Source organism: Aphanomyces invadans, assembly GCF_000520115.1.
Source record: "Aphanomyces invadans strain NJM9701 unplaced genomic scaffold supercont1.7, whole genome shotgun sequence".
In the NCBI taxonomy this organism is placed as follows: Eukaryota; Oomycota; class Saprolegniomycetes; order Saprolegniales; family Verrucalvaceae; genus Aphanomyces; species Aphanomyces invadans.
The window spans coordinates 1,865,888-1,888,662 of record NW_008580152.1 but is presented as its reverse complement, the minus strand read 5'-3'; the positions used below and the strand labels follow the sequence as shown (position 1 = coordinate 1,888,662).

Here is a 22,775-nt window from a genome sequence, read left to right as displayed (position 1 = left end):
ATACTCCATCAAACCGCCAGTTCATGCTTCGGAATCGGCTTCAGCTGGCTCTGCATCACGAACATCGACGGATTCACGACCAACGGTCGTGGCGCACCGCACAAGTCGGCGCCGTTTAAGCTCTGGGTGATGCTGACGGGTGTGAGCTTGCACCTGCTGTGGACCCAGCGCAACCACGCCAAGCACCGCAACCGCGCGATGCCCCCGGCCCATGTCATTCTGGACGTCTCGTTTGTCACATGGCTGCGATCCGTTCGACGATGGATGCGTCTGCAAGTCCCGGACGACTCCGAGCTCTCAGCCGTGCAGGCCGCTCTAGTCACACTGCTGCGCCAAACCAACTACCGCGACCTCCACGCCAAGTATCCGCGGTGCTTGGCGCTCGACACGACCTTCGATCTCCACTAGGCCATCGGCCGCATGCGTCGACGCATGCACCCTTTCCCAAGGTCTAGCCCGCCCATGTAGTCCTGCACTGCACTGGCACTAGAACTGGATTGAGCTTCGGCAAGATTAGCGTTGGTAGATAATTCTAGTAATGCAGTATCCTTTGACACCTCGGCCAAGCTGTCGAACATAAAAAATGGCATCCACTGTTTACGCTTTTGTGTTTGGTTTGTATGGGATCTACCCAGGAATTCGAGATTGGGTTCACAAGAGATTGGGCGATCTCGTTGAAGTAGAGTTATCAACGAACGTCGGTTAGAGTGATTTGTACGTGAGAGAACCGCCGCCATCGACAATTACAACGCGGTCTTCCTTGCTCTCCATCACGTGAAGGGTTCGGAGTGGTTTCTGTTGTTGGGCTTTTCGTCGAGAGACCAAGAACGCAAGAATGCCACACGCGCACACGACGCCGCATGAGATTCCAACGATCATCGGGACAGGTACCGTCTGATTGTCATCGCCGGCCGACGCAGAGTCGTTGTCCGATGGGGCGCTTCCTGGAGCCACGGTTGTCGAGCCATTCTTGATTGGTCCTGATGGACCCACTGGAGCCACCACCGTTGGCGCAACCGTGGCATTTGGCATGAAGGACGCCTTGTCCGGGTTGTCCCACTTGAGCGTCATGCAGAGGGGAGTACTGGTGCTGCAATCGGTGTCGTGCTTGAGGAAAAACGTGTACGCGCCGCTTGGGGCGTCCTTCTTGAGTCCCTTGCCGATGTCGTTGCTGTAGTAGCCCAGGTCTTGATGAGACAGCGAAAACGTCACACCTTTGGCCTCGCCCGCCGCCAACGACAGCTTTGTAAATCGCTTCAGGAGTTTGGTTTCGGCATGGATGCGAGTCGCAGGCGGCGTTCCAAACAGGAGCACGGTCTCTTGCCCTTTGACAAGCCCGGTGTTTTGCACAGTCACTGAGACGGTGAACGCATTCGAGCCCGTCGAGCTGAACGATAGCGCCGTCGTGCTGATCGTCGCGTTCGAGTAATGGAAGCTCGTGTAGCTCAACCCGTCGCCAAACTGCCACTCTGCAGGACACTCGTACTTGATGCCGTCCTTGAGACATGACGTGTTGGTGCGCTTGTAGTACGGAGTTGCCAAGTTGATGCTGGTGTCCGTCTTTGGGTACGTCATGGCCATTCTTCCGCTCGGATTGACTTTGCCCAGCAACACGTCTACAATCGCTTGGCCGCCATACTCACACGGCAGGCCAGCAAAGATGACAGCATGCGCAAGGTCTGCTATCCCGTTAAGCAGTCGAGGACGCCCTTCGACCAACACCAGAATGATCTTGGTGCCAGTCGACTTGAGTGCCTTGACATACGTGAGGAATCCTGGTGGGAGGGGCTGCTTGTCATCGTTGCCCTTGTATTCAGCGTAGGGACGTTCGCCCAGCACGACCACCGTGTAGTCAGCTTTGGCTGCCATGGCCTTGGCCGCTTCCAAGTCGCCGGGCTTTCCGTCGTTGTCGACAAGGTTCCCGTCCGTGTCAAACCCTTGGTAAAACGAAAATTTGTCCGCTCCCCCAAGGGTGGTCTCCATCGCTTTCCGCACGGACGCGCCCAACGGAAACACTTGGCTCAGGGACGTCCCCTGCCACCAGAGCGTCCAGCCGCCACACAGCAACCCGATCGAGTCGCTGCTGGAGCCTGTGAGGAAAATGGATGCCTTCCCGGGAGTCAATGGCAGCGCATTGTCTTGGTTTTTCAAGAGCACCATGGATTCCCGAGCTATAGCGAGGGCTGAGAGCTGGCTCGCTTCGTCGCCGAGCTGACTCAAGACATCGGCGCCGGGCACAGGCTCGTCAAACAAGTTAAGTTTCAACTTAAGTTTGACAATCCGCAGCACAGATTCACGCAGCCGGGATTCGGGGATGCGGTTCTGGGCCACCAATTGTTTTCCAGTTTCGATGAAGCTACCATCGTCCGGCACCATGCTCATGTCGTACGTTGCCTTGGAGAGGGACGCATAGACCGCCTCCAGGACAGTAGGGGCATAACTGTGCTGTGTAACAAGCATCTTGATCTCTTTGAAGTCGGTGACCATGAGGCCCTTGAATCCGAGATCCCCTCGAAGCAATCCCTTATGCATGAGTTCATTGGCGGCCAATGGCACGTTGTTTAGCGCAACAAACGTCCCCATGCCGCTCCACACGTCGGCTTCGACTGCCGCCTTGAAAGGCGGCATAAAGTAGTTGAGGATCTCTTAGGAGCTCAGTTCCGAGTTGTCCCGGTCAAGACCGGTCGTTGGGTCCGAGTACGAGATGAAGTGCTTGAAGCACGCCGCAACCCGTTGCTTTTGAATGCTTTCGATGACGGCTTTGCCCATTTGCGCGACAACAGTCGGGTCTTCACCAAATGTTTCGTACACACGTGGCCAGTGCTTGTGGCGCGTGACGTCCAGTGTCGGCCCAAACATCCATGGGATGCCCGCCGCTTTCGTGTCGCGGGCCATGTATTTGCCAAGGCCTTCGGCCAAAGTCGGGTTGAACGCGGCGGCCGTGTTGATGCTCTGGGGAAAGAGCACCGACCCGTCGACGTATGTGGCGCCGTGGACGGAATCGATTCCAAACATCATGGGCACCTTGTTTCGTTTCATGTGAATGTCTTGCATCTCGGTCAGGATGGCACGCCATTCTTCCGTGTTGGCTGTCACACGATATCCCTTCCACCCCATCCCAATGAAGTTAAAGTACGATCCAACGTTGACCTGGGCAAATTCGTCGACTTTGGCCGCAGTGTTGGCCGCGCTGAGGTCGATTTGGGTCATTTGGCCCAAGAGTTGGCCCACCGTCTACGCAGAGAGATGGTGGGCATCTTGTGCCCGCGACAAGGTACGATCCATACCATAGCGTCAACGATGGCTTTGGCGCGTGCATCAACGTCCGCGGCGACGGCCGCCATCGATGCCACGACAGCCACCCCTACGGCACAGGGCTGCTTCATAGGCACCTCCACTTGGTGGAATGTTGGTGGTTTGCAAGGCGAGAACGGTCCAGTGCCCTTTACCACATCGTCTCCTTTTGCGTGACAAGCGCTGCCGTGACAAGGGAACCCCACCGTAACACGCCAGACACGGTGGCATCCTGCGATCGCCCCAACGATCCAGTCGTTTCACTTGTCCGACGCGATAGCGACATGAATGTGAAATGGATGGCCCTGCTGTCATCAGAATATCCCTCCAACGACTCGTTGACCGACGGCAGTAATTTAGGTACCCAGTGGCATGGCCGCGTGCTTCGAGTGTTTACCCCAGCTTCCCCACGGCTTTAAACATGGACCAAGCGAAGTTGGATCGCACGATTTGGTCTCTGCCAACCGCTTGGCACCCCCTGTGAGGCAGGTGGACGGGTGGCATGTGCGCTTTCGTCGGTGCTCGACAACATCCGTGGTGGTTGGATGTACCTGAGTCTTGTGCGGTCTGAACTAATGCTAACAGACAGTAGAGACATCTGTGTGTGCAACGACGATGTCGTTGTCGGACCAGAGTCGCTCTTGGCAGGCCTTGTGCGCCGCGATTTGGTCTCGCATGTGCCCAAACATTACCGATTCACGAGTTGGATGGACGGACTCCACACGTGATGGGCCACACACAGTTTGGCCGAAGACTCTTTACCTCGCGGGTGTACCAAGGAAGAAAGCCGGACGATGGGCACTTCCAGCTTGCAACCACGCTTGCCTCGACTGTACACTCGTGGCAAGCGGTACAAGTACATGGTCCCAGGGCACACAGAGCGCCCTAGGGACACGAGGTTGAAACCGCACCAGCATGGACTGCATCGAGTCCGTTGTGGTCGGTCCACCCGTCGACCAGCCCCCTCGCATGCGCCTCAAACACGCAAGCGCGCCAGGCTAGACACTCGAGCTCATCGGACCTTGTTCGGCAGAAAGAATCCCCGTACATGACCGAGGGATGAAGAGAGCTCTTCCTGACATCAAGTTTTGGTCATTCGGATTCTTTACAATGCAAACACAGTCGTCGAGTGGGAAGGCACAGGTAGTCCAACCCGGTGCAAGTGATGTCTACAAGACTCGCTCTGGGATCGAGGTGTACATTCGACGACGCAAGATTTTGGTCCCCACCGACACCGCGAACAGCAAGACGCCGGCCAAGACAAGACCGCCTCCCACGACCCACAGCCACGTACGACGCGGCGACGATATGTCGACTGTTGAGTCTGGGCCTTGCGAGTGAAGCTGCACCAACGCTTGGGTTTCCTCGAGCTTGAATTCTCCCCTGGCCGCAGTGTTTTCCTTGATTGCTGTCGACGGCGTCGGATCAAATTGTACTGTTGCCGTGATGACGTTTCCGCCTCGCACGACTGGCCCGTACAACGTGTGGTGCGAGCCAGGAAACAGGCCCGCCAGCGACGCTTTCAGTTTGTCGACGAGGGAATGATCTAGCTTGTCCGCGGTCAACACACCGATGCTTCGACGCCACGCTGTCGACCCACCTGGCAATGGGATTGTTCCAGTGTACGCCGCCGTAAATGCCACGACTTTCTCGTGCTTGGCAGTCGGGGACTTGACTTGAACAAGCGATGCCGCGACGTCTGGATCGCCCACGACACGATGCGCCCGCCACTTGGTGCCTCGCACCGACCACACATGGACAGCGTGAACTTGCAGCGCTGAGTGATCCCCAACCGTGTGCCTATCGCGATGGACGTGTCAGGACGTCGATATAGCATTATGTGGACACACCCATCGTTCAATGTTTTGTTCGCCCATGATGGCCACCACTGATCCTTGGCGCGGTAAAATTGCGTGTGGGGGTACGGCGCCGACGCATTCCACGGCACGGGCAAGGCTGCACTTGGATCTTGGTTGTTGAACGTCCCAAACGCATAGTGCGGGAGGGAGCTGATGCCACCGACGCCGACTTGCGCGACCAAAAACATGTCTTCATGCATGCTACAGACACGCCATGAGACGATCTCCACAACAATCTCGGAAGAGCATGTGCCCGCAGCCTCGTCATGGACAAAGTGTCGTACCTGGGCGGCGTCGGACGGTGCCACACGACATGGGATGGAGTGTCCAGGTACACAACCACATCGGTGGCGTCCCAAATCACACCGTAGACATGGGTCGAATGCGGCTCAATCTCATGATACGCGACATCACAACTCGTGGCATTTGTGCAATACCCCGTTGCCACGGTCTGCGTTGTCTTGTGGTGCTGCGGGAGCGTACGAGTGACAGCAATGTCCAACCACGCATGGCCCGACGTCAACGGAATGAGGCGCAGGCGGGGGAGCAGGTAGTCGGCATGTGCGGGCAGTGTGGCTGTGATTTGGACGTGCCCATAGCGGAAAGAAAACGATTCGGCGGTGCGGAACGACGCACTGTGAATCGGCGGCGCCATGTCCTGCGGAGTGTTCAAGTGACCGCACCCGGACGCGGCCGCCGCCGTGCACTTGCTAGGCAAGTCGGTGCCCCACATGTCAATGTATCCTTGAAAGAGCGACCAGTTCCCAATAATATCGGAGCTGAGCGCTGGTCGCAGCAGCAGCGTCTTGTTTCGGACAAATCCAACTTGTCGGTGGTTGACGTACATTTGAAACTCGCCCCCCGTGTTCATGGTGATCTCGGGCTTCCAGCGGCGCATGTCCAACGTGGCAAAGCTGTCAGAAAACAACAGCTTCTCCGCCTCGGGTTCCGGCTCCCGGTCAAACGCCCCATGGTACGTCCAACTGCTCGCTGTCGACGTTGCCCACACCGACACTTGGTCGATTTCTAGCGATGACGAGTCCGCTTTGGCATTCCACGTCGGGCTCCATTCATTCAGCGCCTTGTCAAACGCTACAATTCCATGGACCGTGAGCCCGAATATACGTCTTCGACAACATTCCACATGCACGTGTTGGACAGGTCGATCCAAGAAAAACGGGAAAACGGTCCGCAAGGGCTTTCGATGCTCGATGGGAAATCGAGGCAAGAACAACATCGCACTGCATTCAAAGCTCTGACAAAAGCACGATCCGTTGATGGATAGGACGACGTAAAACAACCAGGCCAATGCAGCAACCTCGCCGTGGCCCGACACCGTCGTCGAAAGCACGTCCGACTGGAGACGCACACAGAAATGTAGCACAAACAAGCTCGATCGATTTGACACGTACTCTCTTTGTGGCGCGTCGACGTATCATTCCATGGCTTGTTGCCTATGTTGTCGGGAAAGAACCCGTCGTTCCCGCCAACACGCAGCCCGAGACTCAGGTAAAAGTGCTGGTCGAACGGGGCCTGCACACGCTGCTCACGGTACGGGGACGACTCGTTGTCTCCCCATTGCGACTTCCAAAGCGACGCGGTGCCGTAGCCTTCGACGCGACTCACAATGTTGTCCCGGGAATCCACGTACATGTACAAGTCCGATTCGTCCCAGAACAGTCCGTACACGTGAAATGCATCGCGATCGTCGGATTGCTCGCTGCCAACGTTCGTCGCGGCAGGAGCTGGAAGAGGGGTCACTTGCCGAGATGATCCAGTCGACATGTTGAATGGGCCAAAATGCACTCGGCTTTCCACGGCGCGGCCTTCGTCACGTCCTACCAGCGGCAAAACCCGTGAGGCCTTCCGTACACTTATAATCGGTGACAACGGCGCCACGTTGTACAAAACCAATCCATGGCAGCGACTCAAGATCGTGAGCTCCAATCTCACACTCAACGTGACTGCCACGACCAGTAAATCAAGCACATGCACATCTTTCCACGGGAGCAACGGAGATCTCTTAATGCTCCACAGGTGTCGCAGGCATAGATTTTGAACACGGCGTTGCTCCCTTCCAGTGCTTGTCATGCTTGGACGTACCTTCGAACAAGACGATTTCACCACTTTGAGGCCACTCGCCGTAGCTGTCAAATTTGGGGAGCAGTCGAAACACCGGGCGGAGCCATTGACCCGTGGGGATTTTAGCACGAACTTCGACACGTCCGTAGCGGAAGCTAAAGCTCTTTTCCGTGCGCAGCATAGCGGACCGGATCGGCGGGAGAATTTTCTCGGCATTCCCCGTCTGGAGACACCCAAAATTGTAGTTGGACGTGCACTGGTTCGCCGGGGATGTGCCCCACAAGTCGACCGTGCTGTTGTCGAGAAAACCGACGACTGGGGCGCTCAACGTCGGCTTGATCACAAGTCGCCCGTTCTTCACGTGGGAATTTGTCGGATCTTCCGTCGACATGTGCATGAACGACGTTCGGTCGCCCGTCATCGTGATCTCGTGCTGCCACTTGGTCAAGTCCAATCGGTCTTCGTCAAACGAATCGTGGAACACAAGTCGCTCAGCAGGGAGGGCACACGGGGTCGTGCCAGGAAAACACGCAGATGTCGTGGCAAAGCACGTCGATGTCGATGGTTCCAAACAGGTCGGGACAGAGCTGGCATGCGGGCACGTCGCCGAGCAGTCCATCGTAGTCGTCGCAGTCGTCTTGTCTACAACAAGATTGGCCGTAAGCCACCTTCCACGAACCAGCACACTTGTGAAAGGGAACTCGTTTGCGACCCCGTTTTCAATCGGCACCACAGGGCGCCGAATCGAGAACATGGAGTTGTCGAGATCGGCGAACGCTCTGCACCCCGCTGCACGCGTGGATGTCATGCAAGAAAACGGAAAAAGCAGTGAACATGCCACCACCCCACATGTGATACTAGTTTGTACCGTCGTAGCGATGAATCTCGTTCTTGGACTTCGTTGAGGTGGTCAAGCCACGAATACCCCACACCTTGACGCTGTCGATTTGCATTGCGGAGAAATCGCTGCTGCGGCCAGACGTTGTCGTCGTCATGTCTTCGTTGGTCGTCCACGATGGAAACCATTTGTCCTTTTGGTGGTAAAAGTTGGCGGCCGGGAACGAATCGTTGGTGTGCCACGGCTTGTTGCCTTGTCCGTCGGGAAAGTACCCTGAATCAAGGAAACCCTTGGCAATCGACGTCCCGCCCACCGCGACGTTCATGATCAAGTACATTTCCTGGTCGAATGGCGCGTTGATTGGACCTTCCTGGAAGTTGTTGTATGAATCTACAGCGCCATAGCGTGAGTGCGTTGGATGGCGTCGTCATGTTGTGTCGGTGACCAACCACTGGCGTTCCACGCGCCGGATTCGAGCCCAATGTCCCAAAAGGATTTCTTGCCGTAGTCGGCGACCCGAGTGACCACGTTTTCGGGCTTGTCCACGTAGGCGTACATTTCGTCTTCGTCCTAATATTTAGCAGGGATGCCATGACGACTTTTTACCGATTGAAGCCGGGGGACGAACCCAGTAAAACCCAAATGTGTGGAACTCGTCACCATAACTGCGGTGGTTTGGCAACGCCTTCGTGTCGTTCACGGCGACGGGGTACCCGTCCTTGTTCCATGCCGGACCAAAGTGAAAACACGCAGAAAATCGATTGTTCCCAATTGGGTCGCCCTTGTCATCCTTGTAGTCCGGGCCATTCCCTACCCACATCCACCTCACCTCACGGAACACGTAAACAAGCTCAACGCACCTCGCGATTCCATGATATCGAGCTCACCAGACGACGGCCACGGGCCATACCGGTTATCTTTGGCCATCATCCAAATGCCTGGCCAGAGCCAGTCGCCCCGCGGCAATTTCGTTCGAACTTCTACTCGTCCATACTTGAACGAAAAGCTCTCCATCGTCTGAATGCGCGCGCTTTGCACCGGCGGCAAAATATCGAAACCATTGGCTTCCTTGCGACATCCTGCAAATTGAGGGGAGCTGCATGAGCTGTACGGAGACGTTCCTGTTCGTATTGTCCATGTTAGGACGCTCCGGACAACCACTACAAAACAAACTGTACCCCAGAGATCCATCACGCCGCCCTCGATGCTGTCGCGACCGTACGCTTCGTCCGTCAACGTCGCACGTAAGTGAAGCTTGCCATCTTTCACGTACGAGTTGTTGCGGCTGTTCACATACACCTCAAACTCGCGGTTGCCGTTCCCGCCCAACGTGATGTCGTGTTTCCACACGGACAAGTCAAAGCCCGAGTCGAAGTCATCCTCGAAGATCAGATACTCTTCTTTGGGGGTAAGCGCTGTCACCATTGATGCGACGGTCGCCGTGGCGGCGATTGCGGCGGTATGGATCCGCATCGTCGGCTCCACCTGCAGAAAGGCGAAATGGGCTTGATGTTGAAGACGCTCGCCAAAATGTGTTTATTTACAGCATTCCAGATGATATCTTTTGCAATTAAATACATTTTTCATACTAGTTTTCAGTCTGGGACTAGGTTTTAATAAATTATAGAAGCAGGAACGCTGTTTATGACATATTAAGTACGATTCCATTATGAAGAGTCGTCGAAAAAATTATCGTGACCACGAGTGCTCTCGATTACTTGATTAAATCTATAGGCAACGATTCCTTTTATCAAGCCGCCTCGTTAAGTACGACTTGAACCGAGTTTTCGAACGCCCTGTCTCGAACGGAATGACTTGATTGGTTGGAATAGTTATCATTTTCGCGAATCATTTTGGTTTACTCCCTAGTCGCATTATCCGGGAATCAATGCATTATCCGGATAGCTCTGCCCACGAGAGCGATGACCGAAGTCGACAGCGTTATCGCGCGCTTGCGGCGACAGATCGATGGCCTCAAGTCGAAAGAACAGAAGTTGATCGATGAGTTAGACGCGGTGATTGAATCCCCTGACGCTACTATGCTGGATCTGCTTGTTTTCGACAAAAACAAGTTCCCTGCCTCACGTGAGCTGTGGAGCCGCATCGGTCCAACGATACCGCCTGCACTGGAGCAAGCGTACATTGCGTACAAAGTTGCACGACAACAAGTTTGTGGCGAACTATCCATACATGACCTGTTGGTGCGTATACTCACGAGCTTGGTGTGTAGATGAAATCCACAGCAACGTACGACAACGACTCGACCGTGCCGTCGACACCCTCTGCAACGGTCGAAAACAACGAGGAAACAAGCCTAGCGTGCCCAAAGACGGCAAGTGTGACTGAGGTTTGTGTGTCTCCAACATGGTATCTTGAAGCCAAAACGCACAGGTCACGTCCACGCCTGTTTCCCCTCCACTGCCGCTTGGTCCCGACGAGCGCAGTGTTGCCCCAACCGTTGCCACCACAGCGACTGCTGCATTATCCCATGCTCCACGTGCATCAACTCGAATTCGGTCCAAGCAAGGCACGTCATGAGCTAGCTGCACTTGAAGCGATCCCCTCACCTTTCGCACTAGATTTACCACCACCATCAGTCCCCTCGTCGTCCAACGAGGCCAACGAAGCCAATGACGACGACGACCAAGACAGTGAATCCGATCTGAATGCTCCTCTCGTCAACTTGCGGAGGCGCGTACTTTTGCCCAAGCAGGTGAGTCTTGTACATCCCACGGGATACGTTGTTCCAGTTGTGAAGGAAGTCGAATGAGCGACCGAGGACGGCATTGGCATTGTTATTCCGTCCTCAATCGACTTGTACATTTTGCCGAAGGACTGTTTGTGTGTGGGTTGTCCTATTATCATGTTCGAGCTTGACTACGTTGGAATCGGACACTCCTCTGCATTTCTCCGCACTTGGAGCATCATCGTTGCCGCAGCCAGTGAAAATTGCCATGGGGGGCTTGTACCTGTCAAGTTGACACTGCATAATCTTGCGTGGGTACAGCACGTTGAGCTGTTGAGTTGTGGTGTTCTCTGGGTCGTCGGCGTCTGCTCGTTGAGCTCTCCCGTTGCTCTTGCGCTGGATTTCAGCTGGTCATGCTACAATGTGCTGATTTTTGTGGACCGATCATCTGCCCGTCAAGTTGAAATCTCAAGCGTTGCCGACTCTGCACAGGACGAGGCTCAAGAAGACGACACCCCCAACGACGACCACGAGGACGAAGACGGTGATGATGATGGTGACGACGACGGCGACGGTGATATTGAAGACGACGGCGGGACGTCTGCAAAAACGTCGAAGCGCAACTTGGTCAAACCACCCAAAGGTTGGACCGCTTGAAAACCTGCGGTCGGCTCCGACTGTGTTTGGATTAGGCAAAGTTGGTCGGCCGCGCAAACACCCACCGGCTCGGTCGACAGCGACGCGAGTGTCGGCTCGTCACCACAACGCAAAATCCGCAGACGAAACGTCATCGCCCGCCGCATCGACGTCGCCGACTCGGTCAGCGTCAACCGGCCGTGGCCGTAAAAAGAAGGCGACCGCACAAGATCCTGTCGTGGTGGGGTTCCTTTTGCATTCAACCACGTGCGCTTATCGAACGAATTGCGACAGGACGACAACACCCCCACAAGACGCAAATCGGCCCGACGAGCCGCCGCGACGACGAGTGCGCCAACGAAAGCGGCACCAGCGACAGGAGGACGTAAGAAAAAAGCCACCGATAGTGAATAATATGGCGCGTGAGTGTATTGGAGGCCTGTTGGTTGCAACTGTGGCTTTGCTTCTTCAGATGGCGCCACGATGTCATGATCAGCTGCTCGTCAACTGTATGACGGAGCATCGGCATCGTGTGTGTCAAAAGTCCATTCAACCACGTATGGGGGGATGATGTCCAAACCAGGGCGAAATGGCGAGGCTCGCCTGATCTTTCCCAGACATACTACATGACAACCTGCTTGCGTCAGCGACTTGGATTCGGCCAATTTAAACGAATTGATGGAAGCGGTGCAAACCATGCCTGACAAAGTGCTTATAGTATTGATGCGAGGATACATTTTTGCGCCATGCAGACCACCGACGGTGACCAGCCAAGGCGAGTGTGATCCATTGGGACTTCGTACTATTGCTGTGGCATACAGCAATTTGTCGTGCGCAGCAGTGGACGAGCTGTTGCAATGTACTCGTCCAACGTGGCACCGTTCGGAAACTATACGCAGCCAGCACATTTCATCAATGCAGCACCTCCCCCCCTCCGCATTGACTCAACACGATGCGCATGCGATGGAGATTGTGGCTGTCGCCAAACAGGAACCTGATCGTTGATGCGATATGAACGAGCGACAACCTCAGCACCGGCCAGCAACTCGTCAAAACCTCTGGGCTACGGTGTCCCCCTGCTCTTTGCAAGCTCGTTGAGTCATTACGAATGAGCACGACGAACGCACCAGTTCGGCAGCGGTTGCTGGCTGCAACTGTTGAAACTGCCCACCATTTCGCCTTGACAAGATGTCCGACAGCGTGCGCTGCCTTGGACTCATGCACTTTTGTGCTCATACCCTCGATCGTAGGAAGCAAAAGAGAGCGACAAGGTCGACAAGGTGGGAACTGGGCGATCCACGAGCCGTCGTCGTCCGTGGTGCCTCGATTTCACAATGTTGTAGGATATCGCATCGCGATGGAAACTTGGTCAAGCTGTCCAAGTCCAGCATGCCGAGGACACAAGTACGACCGCGAGCTCTCTCATCAGTGATGGCCATTGTTATCATGCACACAACTGTGCCAGAGATTTGGCTCCACGGCAAAATCACCCGGGTCCATCGAGATGGCCGAGTCACGGTGAGGTATTCGACGGGAGACAAGGAGAGGAACGTGCCAACAAGTCGACTGAAGCACCGCAAACAGCTCAAACGTGGCAAGAGAGAGGTAATGGATGCCGCGCGAAACAACTTCACAGTGCGTCTCGGGCAGAAAGTGGAAGCAAAAAAGACCAACGACGAAGTCGGTGGCGAGGACTCATCGTCCGATACCGGCAAATCCAAGCGCTCTGTGGATGCAGCAGGTGTACCCTCACAATTGCTTCCTCTGGCCGCCGACCATACCTGCTAATCGGCGCCCGCCTGCAGTGGTAAAGAAAGCGTCGTGGCACAAGCAACAGGCCGTCGTCTTCCACGTGAACAACGTTCAGAAGAGTGGTCGGCTGACTGCAATCCGCGACGACGACTGCGACATTCAACATGACAGCGACAAGGACCACGAAAGCACCAACGTGCCGTTCACGGACGTTCGCGGTGTGTGTCGAGTCTGGCAACGTCAGCCACTCACTGTTGAATTGCTAGCGCTGCGTTGGTGGCACCGATGGACGTTGCCCACGACGCGATTTGAAATTCAAGCCAACGTGCGCTACGTTGACGCAAAAGGCCGCGCCCACGATGGTATGAGCCCCACACCACGTTGTTATGTGGTGTCGAGTGTTGGATGCAACAGCGTGCTTTGTGAGTTCGTAGGAGTGATCACGAAGCGCCACCGTGACAATTCGTACGACATTCGACACGTCAGTGACGCCGAGACGGAAGCCCAACATGTCGCGGTCTCGGACATGCAGTCCTTGTCCGTGTGGTCCCAAGCAATCGAGTCGTACGGACCATTTCTTGTTGCGGACATCCCTTTTTGTTGTCATCGTCAAAACAATTCGATGTGCCATCGTAGGCTTGGACGAGTCGCATTATTCAACGGGGCCCCGCTTGCCGTTGGTGCATCGGTGGAATTCCAGCTGGAGGACAGTTCGAAGTGGCGGGCAGGGACGATTTGCAAAGGTACCTTACGCATCCGCAGTGTGCATCCATGCAAGTCGACAACTCCATCCCTGTAGTACGTCAAGATGGCAAGTACAACATTGAGTACACCGACAACGACGATGATGAAGAAGAGGGCCACGACAAGAAAGTAGCGATGAAAGTTCCCTCGATTCGCGTGCGGCGACGCCAGTCATCGTCATGGACTCGCGCGATGTTGATGCTTGCTTCAGGGAGCTTGACACTGCAGGATGGTAAGAAGACGGCGTGGATTCTGTTCGAGTGGCAACGCCATGTGTGTTTGGGGGGGCGGAAAGTGGCATGGCCTGCGTGTGGCAGAAGTTGACGTGGCCTTTGCAGGAATGCGGGTGGAAATCACATGCATCAAAGACGAGATGGAAGTGTTTCAACGAGGGGAAATTGTCCGCACGCATGCTGACGAAACAAAGACCATTCGGTGCGTGACATGGCATCCAGGAGGATTGTGTCCATGAGCTTAATTGCACGACGCCACAAGGTATGACGACGGCAAGATCGAGAAGCACGTGTTGCCGAGCCGACTTCGCCCGTTGACCACAACGCTTTGTGTCGGCACGTTGGTACGTCTTGCGTCGGCAGTTGCTACACCCGCAAAACGCAGCGAGCCGCTGCCAGAGTCCACGCATGTAACCCGACAGCGTAGGTGGAGGCGTCCATGGAGACGACTCACGCAGCCCTCAAATGCACCGCGCCAATGCAAGGCACCATAGCGTGGGTGCACCGGGACCTCAAACGCGTCGTATTGGCGATTCCCGACGAAAAACACCCCGACCAAGAGTCGAGATACTGCCCCGATGTTCCGGTACGCTTGTTTCGCGCATGTTTGTCTGGAAGACTTTCATCTTTCTCACGCATTCCCTACGATCATTTTCACACCCGAGCGTGCTGACAACGTCCCGTCATGTTGCGCGTAGGTCGAAGCGCTTCGTTTGCAAGGGTACACGTGTCAATATGTTGTTGGAAATGTCGGACGAGCAAGTCATCGTGCACGACTTCAGGAATCGGCTGGATACAACTAGTTTGCATGGATATTCGGTGTGGCGCAACCTCAACATGCTGGCCAACCTCGCTCTCGACGCGGTTGTGTATGGCTGGTATCTCCTCGGTGGGTTGGACTATTGAGCCTTGTGTTCCACGGCTAACGATAGTCGTGCATTGTTCGTAGGTTTGGGCAATGAAATCGCATTGAGTGTGGACGTTCTTGAACGGGTTGGCAATGGCCACAACGACGCTGCCATGCAGGCATGGTACAAGTCCGTGGCGGTGGACCCTGCTGTGGTGGAGTGCTTGATCACGTACGCGCTATGGAATGCTCGTGTCCATTCGTTTTGGATCGGTACTTCAGTCATTGGACGGAATTGTAGCCACCCGTTCTTGAAAGACAAACCAACGCTGGCCCAAACACCACCGTACTTGCTCTTGCCCGAGGTCATGATGGCTTGGTACTGGCTTATCGTGCTCGTGTGCTTGAAAGCACTCGCGTTCGCCTACATTTTTGTCCGGGCGCTCCGTCTCCTTGTTCACACTGGAAACAGCATCGTGCTTCGGTACGGGCAATCATGACCACAATTCACGTCGTGGAGCATCGAGTGGGTTTTTCAATGGGCTCTCCAGGTCTATTCATTTGCAGCGGCACGTTCAAGACCAACTCCACCAAACGCACTTGTGGCGGTGCATGTTTGGTGAGCTCGTCGTCTCCAGCGCCACACTTCTCGTACGTGACATGCATATATCCATTTCCTTGACAATGGCAAGTAGTGCTTTGGGTCCTTGTCGACAACTCTTGGGTATCACTGCTTGGTCGACCGGCGGCCCTTGGACCTTACGAACAACACGTTTCGTGTACGTCCGAGCCCCCCGGCTTGACCTGAGCGGCTCACCACAGTCACGAGTGTAGTTCTCTTCTGTGGACTCGCGGATGTACGACCGATGACTTCTGGATCATAAGCTCTGACCTTGAACAGTCCCTCCGGCTACTCGTATGTGGGGCTGTTGCTGGCTCAAGTGACGGCGACTACAACGTTCAACTTGTACCGCGGACTGTGCTTTTTGTTAGTGCTGGTGGCGTCCTCAAACTTTGCCGTCCGTGCCGTTATGGTACGCAACCTGAACTAGCGTACTGTTCCACTTCAATTGTGGGGCTGTGATGTCGCGATAGATGATTCCTTCGATTGCCATGACCGCGTTCGCGTGGGCGTTGGCGCTGACAAGCATGCAGATGTTTGTATCGGTCCAACACGATGTGCTGTGGCGGGCTGGGTACTTTGGCCTCACGCTCCTTCACGTAAACTGGCTCAGTGGTGTACAATGGCCGTAAGAAAGTCTTGGTGTGCCAGGACATGGCGTTGGGCTGCATTGCGGCAGCCACATGGCTGACTTTCGTCCTGTTTCAAGTGTTTCGAACTGTCGGTGACTACAACCGCTTGGTTGGGGCCTACCATCTCCGAGGTACACCTTTCCTATTCTCGAGCGTCGGCGACGGCGGCATCTTGATCGTTCCGCGTTGGCTCATATGAGCACATGGCCTATCTCGAGTGGGGATGGTGAATAAACTTGCAATAGGCGCGGCTGACCAAGTCGCAGTCAAGCAGGTACGCTCGCCTACAGAGGTAGTCGCATGCCAACACAGACCAACGGCTAGGCTGAAGAAGGAATGCTCGGTGGTCATGCCCAGGAAGAGGCACTGCAAATTCGAACCGAAGAGGCTCAAATTCAAGTCGGCGTTGTCCAAGCTATCTATGCGACGTTGGTGCCGGGTATTGGTCTCTTTGCGACTGTAGTGGCAGTGTTGTGGTACAGAATAGTACTTGACCAAGCAGCGTCCATGACCAGCTCCATAGGCTGCTTGTGGCGGTGCCCATGCTGCACAGCGAGTCCCATATCGATATTCCAAATTGGATGGTGTCCACGACCGTGAATCTCGCGTGCATTTGGCTCGTAGCGCTCGCTCGGGCAACGTTCATGTCGTGCTGCAAAGAGGTACATGATTGACATCCACTCAACTCCTTGCCATGCCTGGCTACTTGCTGTTATGCATGCCCCACACAAGCTTGACATGGCATGGAACTCACGGTAACACTATAGCGAACAAGCTGGAAACTACTGAGGCAAGGACAAGCGCAGCAAGCTCGGCCACCTGTGTTATTGCCATAATATGTGAAATCCTTTGCCGAAGAGATGTGGCCCGAAGAGATGGTCAAAAAGATCGCGCCAAGGACAGAGCGCCGTGTTGCTAGCAATAGTAAAGTGGTCGTGTTTGAATAATGCCCTGTCAACCCGTACAGACAGCACAACCTGTCTAAACATCCACTCCTCCTGAACACTGCTCCATTGACACCGGCCCTTTTCCTCGATACTCGGCTGCAACAACTTTTTAGTCTCCATGACAGGATCATGAGAATTCCGCGCCATCACTATCGCTGATCCAGGACTTCTCATGGAGCTCAAGCCGATGCAGCGGCATCAGGGCTACAAAATGGTCACTATGAAAACGGTTATCCGGAATATCCCCAGGTATCCGGCAAGGGCATGTGAATTTTGTCGAATGAAAAGACCCAATACGGATTTTTCTGACCAATCACCGCCGCGTGAATCGGTTGTGATTTACTGGTGCCCACGGTCATTTTCGAATCATGGCGCTGCTCTTCCGCGGATCGTCGGCGGCCGCGGGCCTCGCCCGCCGCATGCAAGTCCGCTCCATTGCATTGACCACGCGATTCCCAGAGACCACACTGGAGCTCAAGGAAGCGGAAGGCAAGAAGGTATGTCAAAGGAGCTGTCTTTCAAACAAAGGATTACGAATTTGGTCTTATCATGCAATGCGTGTGTTTATTGACCGCAATGGACACTTTGATAAATTCGCATGGATGCTAATATGTGTGTTGGTGGTATTGCGGTAGCCGCTTCTTCCCTTGAACGTGGCTCTGGTTGAGTGCAAACAAGGTGCTGTCCGCAAGTTTGACGAGGTAATGGATATTGACTACCACGCCGTCACGAAAAGCTGTTGATCTTGTGGTGACTCAGACGGTCGATATTGTGGTTGAGCTCGGTGTGGACCCTCGCAAACCTAACCAAAGCGTTCGAAGTGTCGTGAGCTTGCCCCATGGCACCGGCAAGGTTGTCCGTGTAGCGGTGTTTGCCAAGGGTGACAAAGCAGGTTCGTGATGGCATGCTGTGAACACGTGCAGGTGGGAACTCGACCACTTCACTTTTTACAGACGAAGCCCGTGCGGCTGGTGCTGCGATCGTTGGCGCGGAAGACTTGTTGGCGGATATCCAAGCCGGCAAGTTGGACTTTGACCGATGTGTGGCGACCCCAGACATGATGGCGCTGGTCGGTCGTGTCGCCCGAGTATGTTTGCCACCGCATTACCTTATGAAATATCTTCGCCTGATGGTTCAGCTCTAGGTCCTTGGTCCTCGAGGGCTGATGCCGAACCCCAAGCTTGGTACGGTCACCCAAGACGTGACGGCTGCCATCAAGGTAAGCAACGTGCATTGCCGTAGGCGAGCAAAGCTAGCTGGATGTTCACGCTTGTTGCCTTTGCCCAGGCTGCGCAAGGCGGTCAGGTCGAATTCCGTGCAGAAAAGAAGGGTATTGTGCATGCTGGCGTGGGCAAAGTGAGCTTTTCCGATGAAGCTTTGCTGGAAAACATTCGCGCGTTCATGGTACGTCAAAGCAGCCATGGTTGTGGGCTGACGGTCGACAGGTTGCTGTGGGAGAAGCGAAACCCGAAGGCGCCAAAGGCAAGTACATCAAGGCGTGCCACTTGAGCAGCACGATGGGCCGCGGAATCAGATTGGACACGCGCTACTTGGACCCTTCGTCGCCCCATTTTATGCGATTCACTTAGATAGTTCCATCAACCAACCCACACTTCGTTCGGACGTCGTCGCGCATGTTTTTCGCGAGCACGTCACTTTCTTCCTGCACAATCGCATCGAGTTGAGCCTGGAGTGCGTGCCTAGCGCCTTCAAGACCACTCACGGTGTGTGGAATAACCAAGCACAATGCTGCAGCGTTTTCGCCTCACACATTCCCATAATCGCTCCATTCTGACACACTGTTCCTAAACAAAACCACTCGTCAGCTCAAGCTCGTAAGAGCAACACGCGCTCCAATTCACCATGCACCCCATGAGCCCTCCATTCGAGACAAATCGGTACACCGCGCACTTCCTGACGATTCCATGCTGCCTAGGAAGCCCCAAGACGAACAAGGGAGAAAAATGTGTCAGCGGTGGGATTTGAACCCACGAGTGCGAACACAGTAGAACTTGAGTCTACCCCCTTGGACCGCTCGGGCACACTGACTTTGTTACGTCCTTCGACTTTACAAAAGTTGAATCGTTTCATTGTGGCATTGTCGGCTCATTACATGCTTGCCTCTTCGCGTTGCGTCGACTGATTCGATGGACGGCACGCTTGAGAAGACATCGACAGCTTCGCTGGAAGGAGTTACAGAGCCAAAGAGTTTGGCCACAGGAGCCTGTGGATCCGAAATCGTGTTGCATAGACGGTGTTCAAGCAAAGGACATGTGGTCGACTGCACTTGCGTTTTGTATAGTGTCTAGTTGAATAGTAAAATCTTGGCCAAAGTTGAACTTGTCGCGGCATGTCGTCGTCGTCAGTGGATCTCATAGCGCTCTTGTCTGCGTGTGTCGATTTGGGGGCGTTTGCTGGCCAAGTTATTCGAGACGTTGTTGCGTCCGGTGAGTCGCTCCAGACAGTAAACAAGGCTGACGACGGCGCAACTGCCTCGTTCGACCCTCAAACGGTACCGTGGCATACCCTGGATGACTGTCGATGGACGGTCTGCTTGTCTTGGCAGCGTGGCACGATACGCTTGCTATCTGCATCACTTATCGTCACGGCATGGGTTGTGCCCTGAGTAGATTGCCGACACGCGTGCTCAGCAGCGAATTGTCGAGTCATTGCGGCGACACTTTGGCCCCAAGCTCATAATCGTGGGCGAAGAAGGCCACCTGGACCCCCCCGCAGGAGAAGACGTGACCACGCCATGCACATCACTGCTGGCTGCCACGCATCCGACAGCGGTTCCCGTCGACCTGGAGGATCTTGTCGTTTGGATCGACCCGTTGGACGGGACACGAAAATTCACCGAAAAAGCGTACGACGACGTGTCGGTGCTTCTCGGACTGTCGTATCGTGGCCGTCCCATTGCAGGTAGGCACTGCCCTTCCTTCGCTACAAATTGCATGGCGCTCCTGCGCGCATGTGCATGCCATTCGTACTCTGTTCTGAATCGTCTACCATCCTCCAAGCATGATGACCATCCACCGATTTTGACAAGTCCGAGCTGTCAAACGTCTAGCCTTCAGTAGTTGAGTGGGAATTTCGTGTTTTGCAGCCCGTTTGGTTGCATATCATGGTGTGTGTTGCTGCTGCGTGTGGTCTGGTGCGTTTGTAAGGTAGTCGATCTCCATCCAAGTGACCACAGCATGGAATCGTCCGAGTTGAATTGGGCATGGATGTCCTTTGAACGAGCTCACGTTGCCACGGCATGCGTTCCTACTAGGTGTGATGCACCAGCCGTTTGTTGGCGGCGGTGGCGGCACGACCTATTACGGCGGCCCTGCGGTGGACGGCATCTTCAGGTGCCACGTGGTTTCTCCGTATACAACGCACTTGTTCACCTGGCCCGCATTTGAACGCGTCCCGACCGGACGTGCCACGCTTTCAACCCGATCGACCCCGATCGTGGGCCACTCGGAATCCCCATGTGGCCATGCCAACGCGATCCTGCCGTTGCTCAACATGAGCACTATGGCAAAAGGATCGACTGGCATTCTCCTGTTGGACGTAGCGCTCGGCCACATCGACGTGTACTTTCGGTACGTCCATCGAACGAAGCGGTGGGACTCGTGCGTCGGCGAAGCGTTTCTGATCGTACTGGGCGGCGTTTTGACCGACCGGAATGGCCACCTCTACGACTATAGTGCGTCCGGCGACCACGAAAACACGGCAGGGATCGTGGCTTCTTTGGACAAGTCGCTCCACGCCACAGTCGTCGCCCGTGTGGCTACGTACGCTTCGTAGAGAAGGACGACCTGGTTCTGGTAAAACGACACGAAAAATGGCAAGTTCATTGTGTCCATCCTCCATGGAATCACCATTTTGTTGTGTGTCAATGCTCTGAAAGGCAAATCTACCCACAAGGCTACAAACATTAACGAGGACGCTTCCGGTTTTTGTCCATAGCGGCGACGTCGAACAGAACAAAATGCAAGGCGAGGCAACTTAGGCGATTTGGGAGCTATCCATGGGCCAGCACGAACTATCGTTCTTGAGCGAGAGACCACAGCACAGCCTCACGTGATTTGAAGGGAACCTATGCACGTTACAAAGTCTACTTGAATTCGGCGAGCAGTGCGTCCTTGTGCTGGTGGCGAAACAGAATCGTCTTGATACTGCGATCGCTCGTTTGGTCTGCGAAGTGCCTACACACCCATCGAGTCACTACTCCACTTTCATGAGGGTGCACTTTGTAGCAAGTGGAAACGCCCATGACACGGTCGAAACGTACTGAAATTTCGAGAACGCTTGCGCCTCTACATCCCCGTTGAATACATCGGTGACGAGTCCATGGCGATGCGCAGCATCAGCAGACAACTTCGCGCCAAGCAGCAGGAGCGCATTCGCTTGCATGTAACCCATTTTCGTGATCAAGGCGTGGGCGGCTGGCATGGCCGACGCTGTTGGCACTTGAAACGTGGCGCGCTCGTGGGAAAACACAACGTCCGCGAGGCCCACGAGTGAAACTACTCGAAAGAACCACATGAAAAGTCCGTGAAGTGAACGATGTCCTCAAGTATTGCTTTACCCTGGAGCCCATGCACAGGGCCATGTACGACCACACCCAACGGTACTGGATAGGCGATAATGGCTTGAATCAACGGCGCGATAGCACCTACAACCAAGGATGAATAGGGCCATCGCCTCCAACAACTGCATTGGCAAAGAAAAGGTGGTGAGCATCAGTCGACGTACTTGGATGCACCGTGGAAGGCGCTGCAGGATGGAGCTGTAGCACGAGAACCTTCGAAACTGGATCGTTCGCGGCTTCTTTGATGGCACTCGTGAGCTTTCCAACCAAATCGTTGTCCAGTGGGGCATTGGCGTCCGTCGACAGAGTTGTTACTCCTCCGCTGTCAAAGCGTGTTGCGCTCCATGATTCATCGAAGCGACAACTCTTTGAGCAACATACCTTTGAGTGAATTTAACACCCTCATTGGGTGACGAAGGTGTTGCTGGGGTTGGCGCGGAGCCAGCCGTGGACTGCATGCCAGAGCTTTTGGCGAGGCCATCGATGAGGTCGCAGTACTGTTGTTTGGCTTCATCTGCACTCAGCGAGCTAAGTTTCATCCATGCTTCCCACTTTGCCTTGCCCTGGAAAACGGGATTAGCGTGCGCCATTGTTCATTTCAACCAGGACGTACAACGAAGTCGAACATCCCCGGCTTGGGCTGCATGTTGGCACCGTCTGTTGCCTGCTTGTACAACGCATACATTTGCAGCTTCAGGCCATTGTCCTCCAGCTTGGGCAACGATTTACCAAGGGCAATCTTTTCCCGAAAGAGCGTATCCAGGCTCGAGGACGAGAATCCGCGGTTTCGGCCGAGAGCTTGGCGCAGCAGCATCAAGATGTGTCGACGCAGAAGATATGGATCAAATAAGAGTGCGGCACAACAGATATCGTTTTTCACAGGTTTTCGTCATGTACGCGAAAATGGTGACGACCATGAGCTTGTGCTGGCGGCGTCGTTGGACCACTCGGTAGATCTCTTCAAGTGCATCAGAGCCGAGACGTAGCGCTGCGCCAGTTCAAACTTGATTTAACAAGCGCG

The 22,775-nt window shown here is 54.8% G+C and overlaps 9 protein-coding genes and 1 non-coding gene across 12 annotated transcripts; 5 read left to right on the top strand and 5 right to left on the bottom strand.

Annotated features, from left to right (window-relative positions):
- Positions 1-129: 129 nt before the first annotated feature.
- H310_04728 (hypothetical protein) lies at positions 130-408 on the top strand (the record flags this gene model as incomplete). Its single annotated transcript, XM_008869189.1, has 1 exon — positions 130-408. One exon carries the CDS (start codon positions 130-132, stop codon positions 406-408), a length of 279 nt encoding a protein of 92 aa, XP_008867411.1.
- Positions 409-702: 294 nt separating this feature from the next.
- H310_04727 (hypothetical protein) lies at positions 703-2,628 on the bottom strand (the record flags this gene model as incomplete). Its single annotated transcript, XM_008869188.1, has 1 exon — positions 703-2,628. The coding sequence occupies one exon, from the start codon at positions 2,626-2,628 to the stop codon at positions 703-705; it is 1,926 nt and encodes a 641-aa protein (XP_008867410.1).
- An 18-nt stretch (positions 2,629-2,646) lies between these two features.
- On the bottom strand, positions 2,647-3,344 carry H310_04726 (hypothetical protein; the record flags this gene model as incomplete). Its single annotated transcript, XM_008869187.1, has 2 exons — positions 2,647-3,234; positions 3,288-3,344. The coding sequence occupies 2 exons, from the start codon at positions 3,342-3,344 to the stop codon at positions 2,647-2,649; spliced, it is 645 nt and encodes a 214-aa protein (XP_008867409.1).
- Positions 3,345-4,366: 1,022 nt separating this feature from the next.
- On the bottom strand, positions 4,367-9,562 carry H310_04725 (hypothetical protein). Its single transcript, XM_008869186.1, has 11 exons — positions 9,252-9,562; positions 8,934-9,194; positions 8,702-8,883; positions 8,523-8,643; positions 8,104-8,463; positions 7,257-7,877; positions 6,566-6,991; positions 5,438-6,245; positions 5,145-5,354; positions 4,895-5,094; positions 4,367-4,840 (listed from the first exon to the last, which is right to left on the bottom strand). Exons 1-11 carry the CDS (start codon positions 9,544-9,546, stop codon positions 4,464-4,466), a joined length of 3,861 nt encoding a protein of 1,286 aa, XP_008867408.1. The 5' UTR covers positions 9,547-9,562; the 3' UTR covers positions 4,367-4,463.
- A 415-nt stretch (positions 9,563-9,977) lies between these two features.
- H310_04724 lies at positions 9,978-11,845 on the top strand. Of its 2 annotated transcripts, XM_008869184.1 has the most exons (7): positions 9,978-10,241; positions 10,304-10,420; positions 10,465-10,600; positions 10,653-10,786; positions 11,252-11,402; positions 11,452-11,636; positions 11,690-11,845. In XM_008869184.1, exons 1-7 carry the CDS (start codon positions 9,996-9,998, stop codon positions 11,807-11,809), a joined length of 1,089 nt encoding a protein of 362 aa, XP_008867406.1. In that variant the 5' UTR covers positions 9,978-9,995; the 3' UTR covers positions 11,810-11,845. The 2 variants fall into 2 exon arrangements, with proteins under 2 accessions (XP_008867406.1, XP_008867407.1); XM_008869185.1 differs by having other exon boundaries at positions 9,978-10,420.
- A 1,158-nt stretch (positions 11,846-13,003) lies between these two features.
- H310_04723 (hypothetical protein) lies at positions 13,004-17,061 on the top strand (the record flags this gene model as incomplete). The annotated part of the gene is made up of 23 exons (XM_008869183.1): positions 13,004-13,136; positions 13,201-13,365; positions 13,414-13,509; positions 13,582-13,711; positions 13,784-13,890; positions 13,947-14,123; positions 14,230-14,326; positions 14,387-14,468; positions 14,552-14,710; positions 14,823-14,845; positions 14,907-15,013; positions 15,074-15,203; positions 15,273-15,455; positions 15,523-15,622; positions 15,667-15,750; positions 15,806-15,828; positions 15,873-16,005; positions 16,067-16,192; positions 16,245-16,356; positions 16,471-16,499; positions 16,550-16,701; positions 16,749-16,887; positions 16,993-17,061. 23 exons carry the CDS (start codon positions 13,004-13,006, stop codon positions 17,059-17,061), a joined length of 2,556 nt encoding a protein of 851 aa, XP_008867405.1.
- A 463-nt stretch (positions 17,062-17,524) lies between these two features.
- On the top strand, positions 17,525-18,835 carry H310_04722 (ribosomal protein L1). Its single transcript, XM_008869182.1, has 7 exons — positions 17,525-17,669; positions 17,808-17,873; positions 17,932-18,064; positions 18,126-18,259; positions 18,317-18,391; positions 18,460-18,576; positions 18,618-18,835. The coding sequence occupies exons 1-7, from the start codon at positions 17,541-17,543 to the stop codon at positions 18,759-18,761; spliced, it is 798 nt and encodes a 265-aa protein (XP_008867404.1). The 5' UTR covers positions 17,525-17,540; the 3' UTR covers positions 18,762-18,835.
- Positions 18,836-19,139: 304 nt separating this feature from the next.
- H310_04721 lies at positions 19,140-19,221 on the bottom strand. Its single transcript has one exon. It is a non-coding gene; the product is annotated as a tRNA-Leu (tRNA).
- Positions 19,222-19,475: 254 nt separating this feature from the next.
- Positions 19,476-21,043, top strand: H310_04720. 2 transcript variants are annotated; one of them, XM_008869181.1, is made up of 3 exons: positions 19,476-19,684; positions 19,803-20,094; positions 20,447-21,043. In XM_008869181.1, the coding sequence occupies exons 1-3, from the start codon at positions 19,523-19,525 to the stop codon at positions 20,965-20,967; spliced, it is 975 nt and encodes a 324-aa protein (XP_008867403.1). In that variant the 5' UTR covers positions 19,476-19,522; the 3' UTR covers positions 20,968-21,043. The 2 variants fall into 2 exon arrangements, with proteins under 2 accessions (XP_008867403.1, XP_008867402.1); XM_008869180.1 differs by having other exon boundaries at positions 19,803-20,220.
- Positions 21,044-21,277: 234 nt separating this feature from the next.
- Positions 21,278-22,568, bottom strand: H310_04719 (hypothetical protein; the record flags this gene model as incomplete). The annotated part of the gene is made up of 6 exons (XM_008869179.1): positions 21,278-21,368; positions 21,455-21,689; positions 21,752-21,838; positions 21,919-22,076; positions 22,136-22,317; positions 22,368-22,568. The coding sequence occupies 6 exons, from the start codon at positions 22,566-22,568 to the stop codon at positions 21,278-21,280; spliced, it is 954 nt and encodes a 317-aa protein (XP_008867401.1).
- Between the last annotated feature and the right edge of the window lie 207 nt (positions 22,569-22,775).